This window comes from Tachysurus vachellii, chromosome 1, assembly GCF_030014155.1.
Source record: "Tachysurus vachellii isolate PV-2020 chromosome 1, HZAU_Pvac_v1, whole genome shotgun sequence".
In the NCBI taxonomy this organism is placed as follows: domain Eukaryota; kingdom Metazoa; phylum Chordata; class Actinopteri; order Siluriformes; family Bagridae; genus Tachysurus; species Tachysurus vachellii.
The window spans coordinates 39,018,811-39,042,834 of record NC_083460.1 but is presented as its reverse complement, the minus strand read 5'-3'; the positions used below and the strand labels follow the sequence as shown (position 1 = coordinate 39,042,834).

Genomic DNA, 24,024 nt, shown 5'->3' with positions numbered 1-24,024 from the left:
CCATCCCTCTCCCTCCATCCAGCCATGCATCCATCTCTCACTCCATCCAGCCATGCATCCATCTTTCTCTCTCCATCCATCCATATCCACCCATCCATCCCTCTCTATCCATCCACCCACCCCTCTCTATCCATCCATCCCTCCATCCATCCCTCCACCCACCCCTCTCTATCCATACATCCCTCCATCCACACCTCTCTATCCATCCATCCCTCCAGATCCATCCATCCCTCCCTCCATCCACCCCTATCATCCATCTCTCTATCCACCCTTCTCTATCCCTCCATCCACCCCTCTCTATCCATCCATCCATCTCACTCTATCCATCCATCCCTCCATCCATCCCTCTCTATCCATCCATCCCACCCCTCTCTATCCATCCATCCGTCCATCCACCCCCTCTATCAATCCATCCATTTACCCCTCTCTCTATCCATCCCTGCATCCACCCGCTCTATCCATCTTTATTCACCCATCCATCTCTCTATCCATCCGTCCCTCCCTCCCTCTCTATATCCATCTGTTCAATTCAATTCACATTTATTTGTATAGTGCTTTTTACAGTTGAGTCTCAAAGCAGCTTTACAGAATATAAACACAGAACAAAAGGTTAAAAGAATAATATAAAGATTAATAGAATACAAAATTCAAGATTAGATATATTTAATCTAGCAATCCATCCTTCTCTCTCTCTCTCTCTCCATCCAGCCATCCCTCTCTCTCTATCCATTCAGCCATCGCTCCTCTCTCTATCCATTCAGCCATCGCTCCTCTCTCTCTCTATCCATCCAGCCATCCCTCTCTCTATCCATCCAGCCATCCCCCTCTCTCTATCCATCCAGCCATCCCTCTCTCTCTCTATCCATCCAGCCATCCATCTAGCCATCCACCTCTCTCTATCCATCCAGCCATCACTCTCTCTTTCTCTCTCTTTATCCATCAAGCCATCCCCCCCTCTCTCTATTCATCCATTCCTCTCTCTATCCATCCATCATCACCATTTCCTCTTTTGCCTCCCACAATTTTAGCTTTGAGTGAGGTTTAAAAATAAGAACATTATTGGTTCATTTCTGAAAAGAAAATTTACAAAAGCTTTTTTTAAATTTGGAAGCGCTCATCTTGAAAAATAAAAAAAATTGGTTGGAAGCAATAAAATGACCACATTCCCTCCACCTTGTAGCCACTGTGGCTGACAGGGAAACATATATACTAAAGCAGTCAACTGGATGACGTCTGCTGTACGTTATGCTGTACGTTATTCATAAACAGTCTTCCTCTTTGAGTGTAGAAATCGTTTTAAATAGCAAGCTACTTCTATAAAATCTGTACTACAGATTTCTCTCATTTTCTGACCTCGTACAGTCTAGATGTGGTGAAGCAAGTAAACCAAAACTTCAGCACACAGGAGTCAGAATTAGACTTTGTTTAACTTCTTAAGAGTTCTGCAGTGATTCTAAGTAGAACTGAACACAGAGTTCTGCTTAATACCTGAGAGAACGAACGTAAGGTGCGAGAGACTAATACTGAAAAAAACTGGCATGGTCAGTCTTAATGCAATTAATATCTTAAAGAAACATTCCACACAGCATTAAAACGGATTCCTTACAGCAGAAAATGTACTTTATAGTGAGGTTTTGGATGGTTTATCTGAATTTAACCTGAACGCATGATTACTTTTGCTTTCTTTCCTTGAAATTAAGTGAATTTAAAAAAGAAAGAAAGAAAGAAAGAAAGAAAATAAAAGTCCTTTCATCAAATACCTTAATGTGAATAACAAATATACCTCATAGACGTAGTATGAAAGTCTGTGTATATTATCCATCATGGCATTTCATGGCATTCTGCTTAGTAAATAATTTTCAGTCATCCAAGTGACTGAATTGTCTCGTTTATAATATTCCAAAGTATCTCGATTGGCGGGATAATCATAATAATATGGATTGTGGATGGAATGTTTCTTTAAAGCTACCCTGAATCTAAAAGACAAGTCACTATGTAGTTTTTCTTTTCTTCCTCGCTTTAGAGTAGCCTCGTCCAAACCAGCCACCCTGTACCCCCGGCTCTTCGGCTTGACTCGCCGAATCGGACTCGGACCGCTCCGAAGCAGCAGGGGGCGCTAAAGTTTTACGACTGTGGCTGTCCTCTTCGTCCGGCCTGAGAGGGGTGGATAAGCTGAAGATGGGATCGTCGGATCTGTTGGATTGTGGAAGGAGAAGGAGGAATGGGGAGGGGAAGAGAGGAGAGAAGATTAATAGATGATTAATAGACATGTGACTATAAATAAACCAACCAACCGTTTGTTCTAATGTAGCAGAGGGATCACCAGAGGGATCACCCGAGGGATCACCAGAGAGATCACCCGAGGGATCACCAGAGAGATCACCAGAGAGATCACCAGAGATATCACCCAAGGGATCACCAGAGAGATCACCCGAGGGATCACCAGAGAGATCACCCGAGGGATCACCCGAGGGATCACCCGAGGGATCACCCGAGGGATCACCAGAGGGATCACCAGAGGGATCACCAGAGGAATCACCAGAGGAATCACCCGAGGGATCACCATGCTATTTGCGCCTAGCAAATAAACTAAAAGATCATTCTTACCTGTTGTAGGTCGGAATTCCAACTCCCAACTCTTCCATCAGGAGACGCATCACATCATCACACTTTCCATGTATTTTCAGAGTGGCCAGGTCATCTTTTGGTGTCCACTTCAAACAAAATAAATGAACAAATATGTATTCACGGCACTGAACAAACAAGGCGACATAAAAGAGGTGGAAAGACTTTACCTGAAGGTTGACGATGTATAGCTTCGGTCTCTTAGCAGCTGTTTTTTTCATGCACCACAAGCATGCGTACTTCTTCAGGACCTGTCAAAGAGATGCCATTCATTAGCGAAGCAACTAAAATAATAATAAAAAAAAAGTTTTTTAATCTAATCCATCATTTGTTAGCAGACCTTCAGACTGGAGCCGAGACAGAGGATGAGATCGGCCATCTCTGCCGTCTCGGCTGCGCCTTTCCAGTTTAACGGCTGCTCCAGGGTTCCTCTCTCACCGAAGTGCACTATGGTGTCCCTCAGCTCCCCTCCACAGTGGGCGCACCGCCGGCCTGTAGCGTGTCTGTGAAGCCCCGTGCGCTCTGTCACATCGAACAGACGGATCACCTCTCGAACCGGAGAGCACGACACACACACCTGTATTAAATGAACAGATTAGGACGATGGATACGATAGAGGCGATCGATGTTTTAAACCATCAACATCCTGTAGGCAACAGGTTCGCAGACACTGCACACACAATTTGGTTGCGTGCATTATGAAGTTGTCTCACCTCGATGAACATGTTCCCATGCAGCTCAGACAAGGCGTGTCTGGGAAGCCCGCTGCGCAAATGGAGACCGTCACAGTTCTGAGAAACCACGTGTTGAACCTGTGCATGATCAAACAACAAAGAGCTGAAGATAATATTCTCCTTAGTAGCTTTCATTGGTCAAGAAATGCAATAGACTGACGTGTACCGCAACCAAACACAGTTTGTTTCTCCAGCATAATGTTGGTTTAAGAAAGTTGTGCAAATGAATGAGTCTATACTGTGAACTTCAAATAATTTGGAAAATCTTCTAAACTCCTGAAGGGTTTCGAAATTCATTCATTCATTCATCTTCTACCGCTTATCCGAACTACCTCGAGTCACGGGGAGCCTGTGCCTATCTCAGGCGTCATCGGGCATCAAGGCAGGATACACCCTGGACGAAGTGCCAACCCATCGCAGGGCACACACACACACACACTCTCATTCACTCACACAATCACACACTACGGACAATGTTTCCAGAGATGCCAATCAACCTACCATGCATGTCTTTGGACCGGGGGGAGGAAACCGGAGTACCCGGAAGAAACCCCCAAGGCACGGGGAGAACATGCAAAGTCCACACACACAAGGTGGAGGCGGGAATCAAACCCCGACCCCGGAAGTGTGCCCCCGGTTTCGAAATTTGTCTGCCATATTCATCAGATGATCAGCCAGCAGTTTGTAGGTGCGATGTCTGAGATTGAGACTGATCATTGTGCGACAAGTTTTTGAAGCTCGTGGCTAGAAAAGGGAAAGGATACGAGCCACCGTGTGAGCCGGGCTGAGAACGGTAAGCTTCGAGATTCTCGAGCACTCACCAATTTGACTTTGTGTAACATCTGGATACACATGTGAGTAAGAGTCGGTTCTGCTTCACTGAGGTCAGAGTGCCTGGCGGAAAGAGAGCAAAGTAGTGAGTGATTCCTTCATCCTGCATGAGAGAGGACATCAAGAGCTAAAATATAAGCGCTGGATCTCCGTCTTGCACTCGCTCGCTCGCTCACTCACCTGACAGCGCGCCCCTTCTGCAGCTGAGTCCACACTCCGTTAGGCCCGCGATAATCCGGGATGGAAGCAGCCTGGCAAACGTTACAAGAATGTTAGAAATCTTCATCAAAAGTGCAGTCTGTCAAGTCAGAAACACGGGAAATAAGGACGTCCGTACCGTGCTGATCCCGGCTCCTGTGTAAACGGCAACATGGCGGGCATGACGCAACGCTTCGGCCAGATGCTTCACTTTGGCCCTCAGATCCTCCTCTTTATCAAAGAGCTGAAAGCAGCAAAATGCAAACAGATCAATTCAGATAACCGATTATGGATTTTATATAAAAGTAAAATTAAAAGAAATTGCAGCAATCGAAACAAGGTCAGCATTAAAATCGAACCTCTTCCTGTTTCTGTTTCAGGATGTTTCTCCGAGCCTGGCGTTTGCACAGCTCTTGCACTGTGTCTTGATGCCCCTGAAGTAAAGCGCACTCCTCTTCGGTTCGCTCGCGTTCAGGTTTCTTTAATATCCTGGCCACCTGATTAAAAATGTACAAAACCAAAATCACACAACGTTTCTATCGGTACAACAGAGTTAAATGGGCACTAATACATGTGCTAAATGTGTCACACAGTAGGTCTTAAATTCTTCATATGCTCTAATGGTTGTGTTACAAAATATTTTGCTTCTATACAAATCTCCAGGCATGAGATTGAAACCCCAGATCTTGTCACATGTGCTAAGGTCTTTAGACATTATATAAATATTATTCTGTAAGAAAAGAATATCAGAATCCATGCTGTCCACATTAGTATGGGAAGATAAATGGAGGATGTGGTAGACTAGTAGTTAAGATGTTGGGCTACTGATCGGAAGGTCGTGAGTTCGAATCCCAGGTCCACAAAGCTGCCACTGCTGGGCCCCTGAGCAAGGCCCTTGTTGCTCAGGTGTATAAATTGAAATAAAAATGTAAGTCACTCTGGATAAGTGTGTCTGCTAAGTGCTGGAAATGGAAACACTGGAAATTTAAACATTCTGTATATACACTACATGACCAAATGTTTGTTGAACAGTCCCAGTCCGAATGTATTGCCCTTTGCTGGTACAATAAGCGTCAACCTTCTGGGAAAGCTTTTCACTAGATATCGGAACGTGGCGGTGAAGATACGAGATCATTCAGCTACGAGAGCATAAGCGAGATCAGACACCGCTGTCGGGATGGTAAGGAGACTCCAGTTCAAGGTGTTTAATGGGGTTGAATCTGAATCAGAGTCAGAAGAGAACACTGGAGTTCTTGGAGTCCATCCTTAATCTCCACGCCGTGTCTTCGTGGAGCTCTGTGTCATGCTGGAACAGTGTTTGATGATCTTGTATATTGTACATTTTGTCCAACTTGGTCAAAACCAACATGGACACCTGACTACATCCGGTGTAACAGGGGCAGCTGTGTAAAAGTGGTAAAAGTGCTTCTTTAATCTGGGTCCAAGGAAACAGTCAGTTTCCTTACAACTTCTACAAGGCCCAGATATTAAAACTACTACAAAAAAAAAAACAGTAGTTTATTTTAGTATCTCTTATTAAAGCAGTAATAACACAGTCTGTTGTGGTGCTGAGTTCAACCAAGTGAGTCGGTTCACTTCATTTCCTGGTTTATTAATCAATAGAAACATACAGAATCGAGTAAATAAGACACCTGGTTTACTTACCAGTTGGAAATTACTTCTCTGAGTCTCCTTCTGAATGAGTTTAGCTTTCTCAAGCGCTTTTCTCTCTGCTCGAGAAAGCCTGCTTTGCTCTATTTGGGACTCCATATTTACTTCTTTCATTAGTCTTCGATACAAACCGGAACACAGTTTAAATTTCAAAATAAAAGTCATATAAGGTTGTATCAATCAATCAATCAAATTTTATTTGTCACATACACATACATACAGGGTAGGACATGCAGTGAAATGCTTTTTTGTATCTGCCCGGTATATAAGCATTAAAAAAAGGAATGCAATTTAGGATTAAAAAAAATAAATAAACCAAAACCAAAAGGAGATAGATAAATAAAAAAGTATAAACTATATAAAAACTATATAAAATATGAAAATATAAGTGGAAAAATAATGTATATACATATACATAAATATACATATACATAAATGTGTATGGTTTTTAAAGATTGTCCTTAAAGTGTCCATGTGCAGTATGGTGTGTATAGAGTGTATAAAGTGGCACTGTGCTGTGCAAGTCCAGAGTTAAAGTGTCAGTGCAAAAAAAAGGTGTGCATAAAAACAGTAAAGATGGAGAGAGATCCAGTACTAGATCCTGGATGTTTCCTGATTTAGACTCCGAATGGCCTGCGGGAAGAAGCTTGTCCTCATTCTCTTTGTGTTTGCTTTCAAGTAGCGGAAGCATTTCCCTGAAAGCAACAAAGAAAAGAGTCCATTGTTGGGATGGCTGAGATCCTTTATAATTTGTAATATATATATATTTTATATGTACAATATTGATTTTTTTAATGCATACCACAGTGAAGCTTATTTCTTAATCCTGATTTTGATTAAGTTGATGTTGATTTAGTAAGAAATACCACCCTTCAGAGTAAATATATTTGTATGTATGTATGTATATATATATATATATATATATATATATATATATATATATATATATATATATATATATATATTCATACACATACACATATAACAACAGCTGCAAATCACAAATTTATGTTCATGCGCTTGTCCTAATATACTCTTGTTTTCTATAACTATTTATACACAGGGATTTGTATAGCAGACACTCCATACAATGCTGACGATAAGAAATATAAAAAGACGTGCTGACTTCCGCCACTCGATTTGGTTAAACGTTGATTTTTATTTTTTTGGTGAAATTTGGTAAGAAGACGTTTGTGTCAGGTTTACGGACAGAGCCTTATAAGCCGAGCGTTATAACGCTTTCAGTTCCTTTCCACACCATTACATGTAACTATAAATGGATAAAAATGCAGTATAGTTTATTATTACGGTAGTATAAAAGGAATAAAACACTTCAAGACATGCCGTTATAGGAAAATGATAGTTATTGATTAATGAAATTTACTTATTTTGTCTGTAACAGCATACTCAAGTAAACAAACAACGTTTGTATTTAATTCTTTAAAAAAAAATAACACCTTTGTTTTGATAACTGTCTGAGAAATATTATTTTTTTTATAATAAAAGGACTATTATTTTGAAATGTCTGATTAAACTTTCAGTCTTCGCCATGAGGAGAGCCTAGTGAAAACAGGAACATTTGTAGAGCGTTAAGTCGTCTGTGCAAAATAATAATAATAATAATAATAATAACAGTAATAATAATAATAAAGAGGGGGGAAATTAGCATAATTGAATTGAATCTGAATTTAACGGACTGCGGTGTGCGCGAGACACGTTTATGCGCGCATGACCTGACCGTTTGAAAGCGCGTGCTGTTTGAAATTGCGGGCTAAGCGCTAGTTAGCTAGCTAGCTAAGTAGCTAGCATTAGCCGCTCAGATAACAGTAATAGAAATAGTCATAATAATGAGCACTAAAGTGGTCCAGGTGACAAACGTGTCTCCGAGCGCGACCTCGGAACAGATGAGGACTCTTTTCGGTTTTCTTGGAAACATCGACGAGCTCAAACTGTTCCCACCAGAGTGAGTACAAAAACTGCAGCGTTCTAATGCGGTTAAATACGTCGCTTTAACGTCGGAAAGACAAACGAGCGCACTAGGTAAGGTGCACGAGCGCGTTCGTTTCAACGCGCTATCTAGTGCACTAGAAAAGGGAGCGTCGACTCGTTTGGGACACGACCCGAGTCTGTCGTTAGCATCGCTAGCTAGCGTTGTAGCCTAGTGATGCGCGTGCTGTCGGTTCCTGAGGTAAATGAGTTAGAACTAGCCGAAATTACCAAAAAATAACAACAATAAACGCAAGTTTATGAATTTAGCTTTTTAAATATCAACGTTTTAAACATATTTATACGCGTTAAGGTTAATGTAATCACAAATGTTCGATTTTAAATCAAATTAATCAATGAGGAGTTTATGAGGATAAATGAGGAGTTTTAATGAGAACTGGGTTATATATATATTTATTTATATTTAAATATAACTATAAATTGTTTACTTACTTATTTACTCACTGTTTTTATTTTTATTTGTATGTTTGTTTACTTGCTTATTTATTTTCCCACGTATTTAGATATTTAGTCAGTTATGTACTTTGATTTAGTTGCTTAGTGTTTTTTGTTTTGTTTTTAAACTTCCTCACTTTTTAGAATATTTTAGTAATAATTTATTTATTTATTATTTCTGATATTTCATACATTCACATTTATTTTAAATACTTGATAGTTTTGTGCGTATTTTTTTTAACTCACTAACTCACTTTTGCTCTCTTATTTAAATACTTATAGATGTTAAAAAAAAAAAAATAATAAAATAAAATTCTGATTATTTTCATTAAATGTGTTTATATTATTACAGTAACACTGGTGTGTTTCCTGATTTAAAGCTAAATAAAAAAATAAAATAAAAAATAGGTATGATATCAGCTTTAATCTAAATGCAACCTGTGTACATGATAGGAAACATAAATATAAGAAATAGAAGGAATTTTTTTTTTTTTTTTTTTTTTTTTTTTTTTTTTTTTATATAAAAAAGCCCTACTGGTTTGCGTAAAGCTTTTTAATGCTAGATATTTTCTATTATTTATTGTAGAAAGGATAACTGTATTAGTTTCCACAAAGCAGATTTCACAAGCTTAAAAATCCAGGCCTTATTATTAATATTATTTCTAATAATAATTTAGCTAACTTGTATTCTTTTCTTTTGTCGTTTCCACCTGTACAAAAACATCCGGCTGCACTGCAGTTCAGGTAGGATGTGTAGGCATGGAGCGTCTGTGAGTTACTTGGGATATAAACTATACGGAAAGTACAAGATTTAAGATGGCTTGATGGGAGCAGGTGTGTCTAAACATTATACGTACGTTTTGCAAAAGCCTTTATATTTTCTTCCAGTGATTCTCCCTTGCCTGTGACTTCCCGTGTCTGTTTTGTAAAGTTCCTCGAATCTGAATCAGTTGGCGTTTCGCAGCATCTGACGAACACGGTCTTCGTGGACAGAGCTTTGATCGTCGTCCCATTCGCTGAAGGTTTGTGTTTATCCTCACAACAAACATGTGCTGACAAATAGAAAAAAAAGTATAATGACGGATAAGTTCGTCAGAAAGAAATTTATCCTCGTATGCATGTGTGTTGTGTGTTTAATGGAAGCCTGGTGTGTTCCCTCTCAGTGCAGTTCTGTACCGATTCAACTCGGCTGCAGGAACCGAACCAAACATGCCGTGGGTTTTCGGGGCTATGCGAGCTTCTAAACTGAGACAAAGTACAGAGCTGTAGAGCTGCAGAAATGCCATGTGGTCTCGGTTTCCAGATAGAAGCACTACAAATAACTGTGTGTTTGTGCTATATTTTTTCAGTTTACGTCCAAACCGCACATCGTAAACGATATTTCTGTAAACAAACTTCATACTTTTTGTGTAGACAAAAATCCAGAAATCTTACTGGATTATAATCGAATTAATTTTTTTTTTTTTTAATTTAATTTTTTTTACAGCAAATTCGTTAATTTAAATAATTTAGTTATTTGTATGAATCAAATCAAAGTAGTTTTAAAGTTGGATGTAAAGCCAAGATGAAGTTAAAAGTGTGCATGAGAACCCTGATCCCATAAAACACGTGTTTTAATAGAAATGGATCCACAGCATACCTAAAGCTTCATGTCAGTCAGCAGCCAAAGAGAGAGTGTTGAACTATATGGCCAAAAGTTTGTAGACCACTGACCAGGACACCCATTTGTGCTTGTTTAACGTCCATTCCAGTTCCACTAGATATTGGAACGTTGCTGTGGGGATTTGGGTTCATTCAACTTCAAGAGCATTAGTGAAGTAAGACACTGATGTTGGAATGTTGAGGAGGCTCCATTTCCAGTTCATCCCAAAGATCTACAACGGGGTTGAGTCAAAGTCAGGGCTCTGTGCAGGACACTCCAGTTTTTCCACTCCAACCTTAAAGGTAGGGTCTCCGTTGTTTGAGAAATCTTCAGAAAGCTGCGTTGGGCTGCCAAACAAAACAAATACAAAACAAACGTGTAGCCAATGAGCAGAAAGGGGCGTGTCTTGTCAGTATGGGCGGAGAGAGTGTTCAGTGCGCATGTGTGACATTAGCAGAAAGCGGTTTTAACATTGACGTGGAGGATAAAAACAAAGAAAGAAAGCGAAGAAAGACTTACGATAAGACAAGAAGTAGGACGTGTTAATATAGGATCAGCTTTCCAGCGCTGGAGAGAACTGAAGGAGCAGGAAGTTGGTCACATATTCACAGATTGGAGTTTCCTGAGTCAATAACTCCTGAGCTAAACACTGTTACTACACAAATAACACCTCTTTTCTATCGTAGTAATGTAGAGACGCAGCTACAACCGTGTTTTGTGTAGTAACAGCGTTTAGCTCAGGAGTTATTGACTCGGGAAACTCCAATCTGTGAATATGTGGCCAACTTTACTTAAGACGCCGAGGCACTTTTTTCCTTCTCGATAGGTGAGTAACGTTGGTTTTGCTTTGTTTCACAGAACTAATATATGTCGTCCTTTACATGATTATGCTTGTGTGTCATTTTTGCTTGTTTGTTTATCTGCAATCGTATTGTTCTTCCCTTCAGCTATGATAAAGACACATTTCTTTCCATTAGTTGCCTGGGTTACGTATGTATGTGTGGGGCGGAGCTATCAATACAGGGGTGGGACCCATTTGGGTTAGGGGCGTGTTTGTTTTGGTGATTTCAAATGTCAACATTAGCTTTCAAACAATGGAGACCCCACCTTTAACCTCCACACGGTATCTTCATGGAGCTCTGCTTTGTGCACAGGGGAACTGTCATGTTGGGAGGATTGAATCTCAGTTCCAGTGAAGGAAAATGTTAAATCTACATCATATACAAAGACAGTTGATATAGATTGCTTGGAATAACATGATCACCGTTTAGAGAAGAACTGCATATGGATGTGATGGTCAGTTGTCCACATACGTTTGGCCGTATATTGTAGGTTGGCTTTTTATATGCAGTAATATTTTTCGAGGATTAGCAGGTGTCATGATTATATCTTGCTTAGATTCATCATTAAAATGATGTTTAAAAATCTCAATGATGTGTGGTGGCCTGGGAAAGCCATCAAATTTTGTCACTTTCTATTGTATAAAGTTCTGAGAATTTCTATATCATATGTATTTCATCCAAAAGAACATTTCTGGCATTTTAACCTGAAAAAAAAAAAAATTTCTTGTTTAGAAATGTCATTCCAATTCCAATGACTATAACTGATTCCTAATGACAGGTGTCTACATCTGTCTACATTCATAACATCTGTTTATGGAGAATCATCACCGGCAAATAATTCTAACGGGAAATGAGTTTTCACTTTGATTAACTGCATCATCTATATCCATATCAGTCCCTGGCTCTGTTCACATCTGCCAATAACATGCGTCCTGGTCGATCGGATCACACGTGGACACGTGGCGTAACTGAGCCCTTATTGATTCGATTATTGATTACATCTCATACATTGTTTCCACTAGAGAAAGGCTGAATCACACAATTATTACAGCTTAAACCTTTAAAACTTATTATCTGCTTAGGAAACATATTTAATGAGCAAGAAATGTGATGACAAATGAAGATATGATACTCAGCTGCTGTTATAGCATCACCTTTAGTCATAGAGCTTCTACCATTCAGCACAGTTTACAGTCTCACACTGATACTGAGATTCTCTCAGCGGAGCGACGGAGCGGTGGATTAGTTTTCTGTGACACATCGAGGCACGTCGATGCTCGCATGTACGATTCAGTCGCCCATGATAAATTTAATGCCAGGAGTTTACAGGGATTCTGTATCATCACCTGAGGTAAAAGTAACCACTTATAATTCAGTTTCACCAGGACACGTCACTTGAACAAAGCTTTTTGATCGTTTATTAAATGCAGTCTAATCTTTGCTGGAAGATGCCAAGGCAAGGTCATTAAGTCCCATCAATTATATCTGTTACAAATCTTGAAATATAATGTTGGTAGGAAAAGTCCATTTTCAGCAGAACCAGAATGTTTTTTTTTTTTGTTTTTTTTCCCGTTTTGGGTTTTCCCAGGTTTCCACATTTTTCTTTCTTATCTTGCTCTGTGCCATTTGGAAAAAATTGCTGGCATTGGTCTAGAATGTCCTTTTTATCCTTTCCACAAGAATCCCAAAAAAAAAGGCCTGAGAACCGTATTAATGGTGGTCTTCTGTTTTTTTGTTCTTTGTTATTGTGTTTTTCAGTCCTGTTTGTCCCCGATTCTACCAGTGCTATAAACCAGATCCAGCTGAAAATGTCATCCAACAGTTTTATCCTCTTCAGCACGTCCTGTTTCTCTGACTATCTCTCTCTCTCTCTCTCTCTCTCTCTCTCTCTTTATATCTCTGTCTTTATCTCTCTCTCTATCTCTCTCTCTCTCTGTCTCCCTTTCTTTATGTCTGTGTCTCCCTCTCTTTATGTCTGTCTTTATCTTTTCTCTCTATCTCTTTCTCTGTAAAATGTTGATTACAGATTCACCCCATGGATTCTCACACAACGTCCATTATTGTTTTTTGTTTTTTTTCCCCCATTATTATTTAAAAAAAAAAAAAAAAAAGTTTTTTTTTTTGTTTTTTGTTGTTGTTTTTTTGCTGGCATGTCACACTTATCATCTCCTGCTGGTGTTCGTCAGTGTCCCCTGCATTCCCAACATACACATCTACACTTTTGATTTCAAATACCTACAAAATGGACACCAGCAAAAGCCCCCTGCAGGGGGAAGAAAAAAAAAAAAAGAAGCCATTTTTAAAATATGTTTTTGAATTTCCATTATGTAGGGTAAGTCAGTCCATTAGTAATGAAACTGTCCTTTGATGTTGATTCCGAATCATAAACTCTGTTTTGTCTATTTTGATGTTTTTGTGTGCTTTATAGCGAAGCAGTCGACGTGAGTCGCTTGTTCATAAAACAGCTAATGAAAATTGAAAGCAGCTCCCCTGGACAACCGGCTGTGTGCTTGCTTACATTTGGTTCATGACTTAGAAAAAGTTCAGGTGATAAAATCTTGGCAGTGTGTCTAGTGACTTTTTTTTTTTTTTTTTTTTTTTTTTTTTTACTTAATAGTATCATGCAAATTTATTAAGAAAAAAAAGGTCCTCTGAAAATCGAGCCTTGATGTAAGTGAAAATGTAGATTAATAAGTTTGTATCATAAAACTTCTGGGCGTGTGTTATGGGACAGACGTAACGGGGTGAATGTTTCTCTGTCTCCGACCCACAGGTGTGATCCCTGATGAGTCCAAAGCGCTGTCGCTGATGGCTCCAGCCAACGCAGTCGCAGGGATGTTGCCAGGCGGTGGGCTTCTCCCCACACCCTCTCCAGTGCCATCTGTAAGCCTTCCGTATTCACCCTCTCTGCTTCTGACACGCTGTTCAATTTTTACCCATCCTGCGCTCTCCTGTGACTTACAGATCGGCGGCGTTCCTCTTGGCTCTCTGGCCGGGCCTGGCATGGACGCTATGGCAGCTTTAGGTATTCCTGGACCCAATATGAATCCTCAGGTTGGAAAAAAATTCTTTTTAAAGCTTTTAATTGTTTGCTTTCATGTAACTTATTCATGGCACCAAATTCAATTCAAGTCATCTGTTGTTTTTTGTTTTGTTTTTTTAAGTCTTTGTCAGCAGAGCAGATTATGAAGCTCATGGCATCAATGGATCCCAAGTAAGTCTCTAAAAAGTCACACAGATTAAATCTTTATGATGTATTCATATTCATCATACTTAAACTTCTATATACTGAATCTACCTCGTTTTATTCCAAACCGATTTCTTTGTCCTTTATTATAAACTCGTGTATAAAAGCGTACCTGATCATTAGCAGGTCACATGACCACTGACACAGTAATAGCGTACAGTAGTGATTTCTCTGTACTTAATAAATAGTCCTTTTAAACAGTATGTGTTTTTCTCCTGCATCTCCACTTCCTGGAGCGTCTTTATGTTTTTCACACAGGACAGGACATATTAAAAGAAGCAGCATTTATTATTATTGTCACAGATACGTTACAGCACAATTAAATTAAATTCTTCGCATATCCGAGCTTTGGATGTTGGGTTCGGCGCACAGGGGCAGATAAAAGGCAAAGTGCCAGAATGGTGGATGGTTAAAGGTGAGGTGCACGATGTTTGAAAGCCAATGTTGACATTTGAAATCACCAAAACAAACACGCCCCTAACCCAAATGGGTGTCACCCCTGTTTTGATAGCTCCGCCCCACACATACATACGTAACCCAGGCAGCTATTATGGCGGAATCTGCTGGGGCAGCTGTCCGAGGGGGTATTTTTTATCAATAAATGAACTCAATGAGTAATACTATGGTAATACAAATGTGTTTTTGTAGTACTGTGTGTTGTACCGTGAAAGGTTTAGCTCCGTTTCACGCGGAAGACGACGTTCAACACCTAGAACCCGAGGCAGAGGTAACAGCAGGTATCTCAATGACAATGTTTCAATCGCTTTTGGTTAATGTCAGACATGTGCACTGAACACTCTCTCTGCCACATATTGAGAAGACACGCCCCTTTCTGCTCATTGGCTACACGTTTGTTTTGTTAGTCGGCCCGACTCAGTTTTCTATAGCATTTCTCAAGCATCGTGCACCCCAACTTTAAGGGCCTTGCTCAGGGACCCAGCATTTCTTGGGGTTTGAACCCTGATCTTCCAGCAACCCAGGTCCTTAACCACTTGTGCTACCCTTATGCATTATATATGTTATCATGTGGGATTATTTATGCTGCTCGTTTTCTAAACGCGGTGTAATCTCTCCAGAGTTCACCTTCATGTAACAGACCAAAACCAACCTGAGCAGTCAAGCAGTTTATCCTTGGTTGCTGGAGCTCAGTAATAAGCCTTGTGTTCGTTTTAATCACTAATACTATAATCATGTACATCGGGGCTATACAACAGACATTCTGTAGAAATGAACTTTTTGACCAAACCCTTGATAAATGACCACAGAGTCAGTCTACAGGAGTCAGTCTTACTGTGTTGCTTTTCTATCACAGGTTAAATCCATTAGCTGCTGGATTAAACCTGAACGCTGGATTAAAAGCAGATGCGTCCAACAAGGAAATCGAGGAGGCCATGAAGAGGGTGAGGGAAGCCCAGTCCCTGATCTCTGCTGCCATTGAGCCTGGAAGTGAGTACTTGTACATCATTCTAAGCATTTTTAATATAGAAAATCTTCCCACAAAGACATACAGAGTTGTTCAGATGAATTACACTCTTTAATATCAGATCGTTTACATTCACATGTAGGATATTTGCCTTTGTTTTGAATACGGATAGAAAAAAATATCCACTTTTAAATCCCACGTCCAAATGCAACGCTTATTTCTAGATATATGTTTTACTTTTATTTTTTGCGCTCTTGGCTTTATTCAAATGTAAATATTTTATTTTATTTATTTATTTTAGATAAGAAGGATGACAAAAGGAAGCATTCAAGGTCAAGGTCAAGGTCACGGAAGAAGAGGTCGAGGTCTCGCTCCAAATACAGGTTTGAGAAAACCTTTCCTGTTGGTGCTGAGTGAGCGTGACCTGGTGGGATTTTGACATGCTCTTTTTGCAGGCGTTCCAAGAGCCGGTCACGGCGACGGTCCCGCTCCAGGAGCAAGCGGAGGTCTAAGAGCCCTCGCCGGAGGAGATCTCACTCTAAAGACAAGAGGAGGCGCTCCAGGTCAAGGTGGGTAGAGTAAGAAGAATCTAAGGTGATAGAATGATGAAGGACAGAAAGACAGACAAATGAAGCCACTTTCCAAGGCCAGTTCTCTTAAGCAAATGTATTACAGTGAAGTGTACACTTGTTGTCTTTCTGTAGGGATCGGAGAAAGCGCTCAAAAACTCCACCAAAGAGCTACAGCGGTGGCAGACGCTCCCGCAGCATCAGCCGGTAGGGTCCAGGAAATCTTCCAGCACGTAGCAGCTATAAAGATCATTTTTCCTTTGCCTTGAAAAACATAACACATGTCTTGGTTCAGAAGAATTATAAGAGCGTTTAAAGAGCTCGTCAGTCTGTGCCATTTGTTCTGCAAGCCTACAAACAAATTCAGAATGCTGTTCTTTTGTACCTCTGTCCTTCAGCAAACGCCACAGGAAGAGCCGCAGCATCTCCCACTCACCGAAAAAGTCCAGATCTCCAAAAAGGAGGCTCTCTAGATCTCCTTCACCCAGGAGGTACAGCATGGCTGCTCAGAATAAAAAAACAAACAAACTATAAACCCTATAGAAATAATAATATACCACAAACATATTTTCGTATAATCAGTACACTGTCTATTAGAACCTCGGTTTTAAATCTTCAAGTTTTTTAAATTAAACAGCGATATGCCTATTTTATTTATTTATTTATTTATTCTATTTTTAATGAGCAGCACTTTTTTTTTTTTATCTGTTAATAAAGCATTTAATATTGTGAAACATCTGCAAATCTTCAGGGTGGTTATAAACCAGTCTTTGGGAGTAGTGAGTATGACAAAGTGCTCTGGGGGTGATTTAAGAGGCAAAAAGGTCTTCAGTAATTTATTAGGATAATTTATCTATCCAGTTTGTCTATTTCAGGCATAAGAAGGAGAAGAAGAAGGACAAGGAGCGAGAAAGAGACCGGGACAGAAAAGAAGACCAGAACCGAGAAAAGAGAGAACGTTCAAACAGCAAGAAGAGCAAAGACAAAGAGAAGGAGCGAGACAGGAAGTCGGACGGAGAGAAGAGCGATGTAAAGGTGCCTGAAACGTTACATTTCTCCGGTCTCTGGCTTAGAAACGGTTTTATTCCTGACTCATATCTGTTCTGCAGGTCATCCGGGATTACGACGAAGAGGAGCAGGGCTACGACAGCGAACACGAGGAAGAGCAGGAAAGGAGCCCGGATATGGCGCCATCTCCGCACGCAGACGCCGGGAGAGGAGACTCGGACCAACACAGCGACGAGCAGCAGGACGAAGACATGGACATGAGCGACTGACGGCATGCACAACAACAGCACACGATTCTGACATACATTTTAAAAAAAATCTGCTCATGCAACATTTATGGTTCTAAATTAAAAGTGATAGTTTGACCAAGTACAATTCGGTTCATTTTGCCCTTTCGACAAACGTAGTCAGTTAGACCAGACGTGTTTGGTGTCCACGATTCGCTCTGATATGTTTTGTACCAGAATGAGCCAAACAAATGTGTGTTTTGAGGTGTGTATGTGTGTGTGATTCAGATGTCTGGTTATCAGCTACATTTGGAATAACAGGAACATTGTGTTAATGTCACAACTATCATTTTAATGTTATTCGACGCAGAGCTGACGTTATCGGTGAAACAGAACGATGGGATATTTTCACTAGAACGTTGTTTTTATGTCACTACATCGCCATCCTTACTGCTGTACTCACACGTAACATGTTTTAATTCTTTTAATACCCTGCCATCCATCCATCCATCAGTACTTTTGTTTTTCAGTGTAAAAGAAATCTCTCATTGGAGTATTTGTGTGCCGATTAGTTATTCGCATTAAACAAAAACGACTCGCTTTCCGTTTCACACGTTAATCATTATAGAACTCTTGTGTGCTGCGTGGGATACTTGAGTGTTTGCAGGGATGCTTTGGAAAAATCGCTGCTTTTGGCTTTTTTTTGTTTGTTTTCTTCTCAATTATGAATTTAATTTAAAATTGTAACTGTGAATATTACTGGTGAAGAGGCCTGATGTTGATTTGATTATTATTTTTTTTTTTTATTTATTTTTTTTTTAATTCTCTTTTCTTTTTAAAAAAAAACGATTTAATCGTCCAGAAGCAATAGGAGCATTTTCAGGATAAAGAAGCATGTGAGAGAGAGAGCGAAAGAATAAAAATATTTCTAACCGTGCAGTGTGAACGATTAAATCGTTTTATCGTACGAGCCTACTGGTCAAATAGGTTTGTTGCCTTTTGTTTTGTTTTGCATAGTCATGTTTTTTTTTTTTTTTTTTGTTTGTTTTTTGTTTTGTTTGTTTTTTCCAAATCCCGGGATTGTAGATTTCTTTAGAGAACGGTTAAAATTCTGGTTATTATTTGCAGTGTTGTGAAAGTTGAAAATAAAAATTTAAGTCTTGTGATTTATTACTTGAATTTATTTGTGGTCATAATGGTTCGAACCGTAACAGAGTTTTAAGTTAGAATCTTTCTTGATATAAACAGAAGACTGACAGGAAATCAGCAAATTCGAATGGACTCCTGGACCGAAACTAAGGACTTAGGGTTTAAAAAAAAATCAGTACGTTTACTGATTCTGGGTATTCTGTATAATAAAGAATTCAGGGCTAATCTCATCATCAGGATTCAGCTGTTTCTTTAGTCCATGATTAAACTGTAGATTAAATTGTTGATTCAGGACTATGGTTCATTTTAAGTCTTTTGTTAAGACTACATGTGAGAGTTCCTCTCATGCAGGCTGTCAGGTTAAAGCACGTGAGATTAATGCTGCCTTCACACGTGCTTTCAAAATGATCCTAATATAACCTAATAGATCACTTAATGTAACCAGAAACAGCACGTGCAAACAATTCGATTTTTCATTTAGAAAAAAAATGCTAAAAAACCTGTCTATTAGTACAGAAACTGTACTCTAATCTGCCATGGAAAACAGTAGGAAACTCGTATTTACCATCATTCTGTTAGCTCACGAATGTAGCATAACTAAGGCTTATTACTTACGATCACTCATTACACATTACTGATTACTCGTTTTTAACATTTTCTGGAATATATAAACGAATAAAATGATGACTGCAGGTACAAAAATAACAGCAGCTGAGATCAGTCGGCTTGGTGAACATTTAGTATTTTTAGTGATAGATTTATTTATCGTTTTAAAAAAGGCTAATTCTCAAAATCAATTAAGGGACGATTTTAAGGGACGTTTTTAACCTTAACCTTTAATTTTAAGGGCCGTTTTGTTATACGTCTGAGACAAAGTCTATGGAAGATAATTGCGACTTAATATCTCAGAATTGCGACTATTTTCCTTGGAATTCTTGTATTTTTCCTCAAAATTGCACCACATTCTGACGTCATTTCTCCAAGTCACTCATTCTGACGTTGCTGTACAGTCATGCATAATATTATAGAGTATTATTTTCGTTGTGGTTTCACAAATAGAGAGATCCGGATTTTATCGGAGGAGTCACACAACATAGATCTAAATCCGGACTCTTGAAAGAACGTTACAGAGGAATCGGTTGTGGTGTAGACGCAACAAATCAGATGATGCAGAAGTGGCATATTTCAACAACTGTTATATACGAATCGACGTAGACGACGTCATGAACGAACATCCACATTTTGTCCATCTAAAAGTCTCATTAATTGGCACAGTTTCTCTGTCTGTGATAATCCCTGACATCCAACATTTCTGGTGCATCCAACGATAATCATCGTTGAAGCTGTTGGTGTATAAAATACCCCACTTCTGCAATTCTGAGATATAAAGTCGCAATTATCTTGTATTATTTTTTTAAACGAGGTGGAAACAAGCTTCCACACTGCTCCGCTTCTTTAAAGTCATCGAGAAAGTTTTGCTTTTCACACCTTTATCTTTAAAAATAATCGATGTGTAATAATAAATTGTTTATTTTACCCATATAATTACCCATTATGGGGGCACGGTGGCTTAATGGTTAGCACGTTCGCCTCACACCTCCAGGGTTGGGGGTTCGATTCCCGCCTCCGCCTTGTGTGTGTTGAGTTTGCATGTTCTCCCCGTGCTTCGGGGGTTTCCTCCGGGTACTCCGGTTTCCTCCCCGGTCCAAAGACATGCATGGTAGGTTGATTGGCATCTTTGGAAAATTGTCCGTAGTGTGATTGCGTAAGTGAATGAGAGTGTGTGTGTGTGCCCTGCGATGGGTTGGCACTCCGTCCAGGGTGTCTCCTGCCTTGATGCCCGATGACGCCTGAGATAGGCACAGGCTCCCCGTGACCCGAGGTAGTTCGGATAAGCGGTAGAAAATGAATGAATATTACCCATTATACTAATAAGCTTAGCTCCAGAACATCTTTAGCCTTAAGAAATATAAATAAAAGTAGGGATTTCAGGACATGAATCTTGATTTGCATTTTAATGTGATTTAGTAATCTGCTGAACAGCAATAAAAAATCTGTCAGATTTACTAACGTCCTCAATTAGCGAGTTGGCAGCATTTAGAAGGGAGGTCTCTGATTATTTAATTATTCATCAATGATTGGTTTAAGCCAGTGTTACTCATTGCGCGGCTTGGAGCCTCCTGCGGCTCGCCAAGCTTTAATATGCGGCTCGCATGGCAGTAAATAATACGATGATATGATCATGTGGTTAAAATGTATTTTTCATTTAAATAACATTAAAAACAATCAGGGAAGCATAGAAAAACGAATGTGCTCTATTACAAATAATAATATATATTTATATATATTATTTGACTCGTCACTGACTCACTGCGTTCTGCGCAATAGCCAGTTTTTGGCGGCCTGCCAGAAGCTAGTTTGTGTTTCATGCTAGTTAACAACTTGTGTTTACTGTACACACGGACTAAATAATGGATCGATTTCTTATCAAACAATCCCGTGCACAAAATGAACAGCAACAAAGCAATGTGACAGTGACAAAAGAGGTAACTGATGGGGAGCATGCATCATCCGCAACTCGAGTAATTATTGTATTGCAATATTGTACATTGTATTTAAGCAGATAAGCTATTTAAGACTGAATAACTTGGCATACTTTGTGGTGAAAGTGGCTCTCCTATTGACTTTGTCCTATCAGTGTGGCTCACATGAAAAAAATCGTGAAGACCACTGGTTTAAGCGGACAAGCGCATTTGTGACGTCATAAACCGATCGTATACGTAATCCCGCCCACATTTCAGTTTTATTCAGAAATACACTAACCCCAAACACCCAAATGTACATTAGGGTTTAATAAGCAGTGTAAAAATAATGGATTTTTTTTTGGTACTGCAGGTTTCATTTACAAACTTAAACACAACATTGTAAAAAATAAAAATATGCAAAGATCAAAAGAATTGCAATTTGGTATGCAGACATTTTATTAAGTACAATTCCTCGGGAAAACTGTGGCATACAATGCTGTACAACTGGTTTATCCGTGTGTTCGGGTGAAAACGGTCGAGTTCAAGGCGCAAACTGGAGAGAAGAAAAAAAAAAGTGAAATAAAAAGTCCTAAAGCGGTGAAGTTTAAAAACAAACAAACAAACAAACAAACAAACAAAACAACAACAAAGTAGTAGAAGTCGTCGTTGAGAAAGCGCCGGTTCACCACACTAACCAGTAGTGTGGTGTGGAAGCATTTACAACATCTGAACCTTTGAAGGCCCAAATCCAGTGTAGATTTAAAAAAAATAATAATAATAAACCAAGGGCTACATAAATAAAGTCGATTCAAATTCAGACATGTTGCTTGCTGGTGTAAATTTGACCATTTTTCCTTTTTCACTCCACTTCAGCTGCACAAAAAAAAACCCACCATCCTAACATCCAGTTAAGGAATTTCCCATCTACATCTAATGGGTTGTTCCTCAAAACATTTTTTTTTACATAATACAATCGTAACAGGTTTGTCAGTATAGATGTATTATAATCTAAAACGGTGTATATATCTACATCCATCTATCATAAAAACAAAAGTAATAACGTGTGAAATAACGTCCGTGTCGTCCACTGAGGTTCGTGCCGCTGTTAAACGGGTTTATCTCAAACCGCACGCTGCATTTACAAACGAGAGCCTGATCCTTTATTTAACTCCGCAGGAAATGATGTGAATGGAAATAAAAACCTGTGCTGTTTGGGGAACTTGTGTGGTCTCGTGAAGTCGTGGATAAAAAAGAAGAATCATGGAAACCATGAAGTGGAAAATTGAGAAAAAAAACCTGGTGCGACGCAGAGGAGGGAAAAAAAAAAAAAAGTAAAGCAGATAAGCAGTAAGAGAAGCATCAGTTGCAGGGCTCATCACACCCTGCTCTGGGACCGAAATCCTAACAGAGGTATTTACAGATAATCGTCTTAACCATACAAAGCATAAAGCGATTATATTAACATGTCACACTCGTCATCTCCTCACACTTCTGCTGTTGATCTCGGAGGAAAAGCGTAGTCGTGTAACAAAGGTAAATGAAAAGGTAACAAAAATTCAGAAGACGTAATGCCACATTTCCTGCCAGAGTAACATGGACACGTTGAGGTGGAGAGGTGGATCACTGACGACGGATGTGTTGAGGAAGAGAGGGATACGACGGAGCCTCGGGGCGTCGGCACTCTGACGAGTCGTGTGTCGGCGCTCGGTCTCTTTCCTGTGATCACCAGGTTAATTTATTAACTTTGAGATTTCTGCTTGTTTGTCCCGTAGTCTGCAAAAGTGTGGCTACTATGTCAGTACAGCACCATCCCTTTACCTCAATGCAGCACGTAGAGTAACCTCTACCTCGTCTGCGTCTTTCACGTGACGTGACGTGATCTGACTTGACGACGGTCGCTTCCTGTTGAGAGAGTGTGTTCCGTGAAAGGAGAGAGATGGAGATGCAGCGGAGGGAAGAATAGAAGCAGAAAGGGAAAGTGGGGAAAAAAGGGAAAAAAAAACAAACTAGAGATCTGGGAAGCGGCTGGGATCTTCCTTGTAGTCGTTTGGGATGGTGAAAATGGACTCCTCGAATTCGTCGTAGCGGAACTCCTGAAACGTCACTGTGGCCGTGATGGTGGGAAACACGGGGATGTCTGGAAAACAAACAGGAAGTGAGAGATTTTCAGATTTGTGATCAGCTCACCAATGAAAAATGTTGTCTAATGTGTCACTCTAAGGTGTCAGTGCCCTTTAAATCTGTAGATAAAAAATAGCCTTATTTATTTATTTATTTAATTTGTGTGTGTTCTAAAACCTATAATAATGCAATCATATTTTAAAATTGCTTATTAAAATTATTACAATAATATAATTATATATTTTGATCTATAACAAATCTCATGATCTTAAACACACTTTGGAATAACTGATTCACAATATTTGTATTTAAAACAACAGGCTATGTGCATTTTTCTGGCCCAGAAATAAGCTCCGCCCAAGAATCTACACTCTGCATTTTTTCCTTAACAGATCTAAACAGGCAGCTTTTAAGATTTAAAAAAAAAGCAACAAAAAAAAAAAAACAAGATGGGATGGTTTGAGGAGAGAACTATTTAGTGGGCAGCACTAAAGTTACAAATTGCTTCTTTAAAATGGTTCATTATATTGTCACACTGGGAGTAATAGGGATTAAAAAAATGTACGTTTTTTTACTCACTTTTCATTATAAAAATTCTTTTGGATTTTACAGGATGTATAAAAAGATCAAAAACAAAAGCTTTTAATTACAGAATTTCCTCAAGACCTTTTCTTCAATTTTGATTTCTTGCTAGATGAATTATTTGGCATTTATTTAGTTCCTCCTTGCTAGATACATCAGGGACTGTAAATATATTAAAATAAATCACT

The 24,024-nt window shown here is 39.4% G+C and overlaps 3 protein-coding genes across 8 annotated transcripts in view; 1 reads left to right on the top strand and 2 right to left on the bottom strand.

The window, feature by feature from the left end:
• Window positions 1-444: 444 nt before the first annotated feature.
• Window positions 445-6,177, bottom strand: sirt7 (sirtuin 7). Its single transcript, XM_060874689.1, has 10 exons — window positions 6,054-6,177; window positions 4,748-4,885; window positions 4,528-4,632; window positions 4,371-4,441; window positions 4,181-4,253; window positions 3,339-3,437; window positions 2,966-3,202; window positions 2,796-2,876; window positions 2,608-2,714; window positions 445-2,193 (listed from the first exon to the last, which is right to left on the bottom strand). Exons 1-10 carry the CDS (start codon window positions 6,171-6,173, stop codon window positions 1,992-1,994), a joined length of 1,233 nt encoding a protein of 410 aa, XP_060730672.1. The 5' UTR covers window positions 6,174-6,177; the 3' UTR covers window positions 445-1,991.
• A 1,445-nt stretch (window positions 6,178-7,622) lies between these two features.
• srsf11 (serine and arginine rich splicing factor 11) lies at window positions 7,623-18,625 on the top strand. Of its 5 annotated transcripts, XM_060871928.1 has the most exons (13): window positions 7,629-8,022; window positions 9,241-9,523; window positions 13,414-13,532; window positions 13,759-13,868; window positions 13,950-14,039; window positions 14,150-14,199; window positions 15,545-15,678; window positions 15,957-16,038; window positions 16,111-16,224; window positions 16,360-16,431; window positions 16,623-16,715; window positions 17,100-17,259; window positions 17,334-18,625. In XM_060871928.1, the coding sequence occupies exons 4-13, from the start codon at window positions 13,794-13,796 to the stop codon at window positions 17,499-17,501; spliced, it is 1,038 nt and encodes a 345-aa protein (XP_060727911.1). In that variant the 5' UTR covers window positions 7,629-8,022; window positions 9,241-9,523; window positions 13,414-13,532; window positions 13,759-13,793; the 3' UTR covers window positions 17,502-18,625. The 5 variants fall into 5 exon arrangements, with proteins under 5 accessions (XP_060726417.1, XP_060727911.1, XP_060727201.1 ...); XM_060870434.1 differs by lacking the exon at window positions 13,414-13,532 and having other exon boundaries at window positions 7,623-8,022; window positions 9,390-9,523; XM_060871218.1 differs by lacking the exon at window positions 13,414-13,532.
• A 2,940-nt stretch (window positions 18,626-21,565) lies between these two features.
• The window catches only part of ankrd13c (ankyrin repeat domain 13C), a 40,372-nt gene continuing 37,913 nt past the window's right edge, over window positions 21,566-24,024 (bottom strand). Inside the window, exons 13-14 of one of the 2 annotated variants that reach the window (XR_009648435.1) lie at window positions 22,952-23,270; window positions 21,566-22,849 (exon numbers count right to left, since the gene is read on the bottom strand). Coding sequence is in view for 1 of the 2 variants with exons in the window: in XM_060868858.1 (XP_060724841.1) it covers window positions 23,140-23,270 (131 nt within the window). In the remaining variant the exon portion in view is untranslated. Of the gene's footprint in view, window positions 23,271-24,024 lie in introns of both variants that reach the window. The other variant, XM_060868858.1, reaches the window with a different exon arrangement.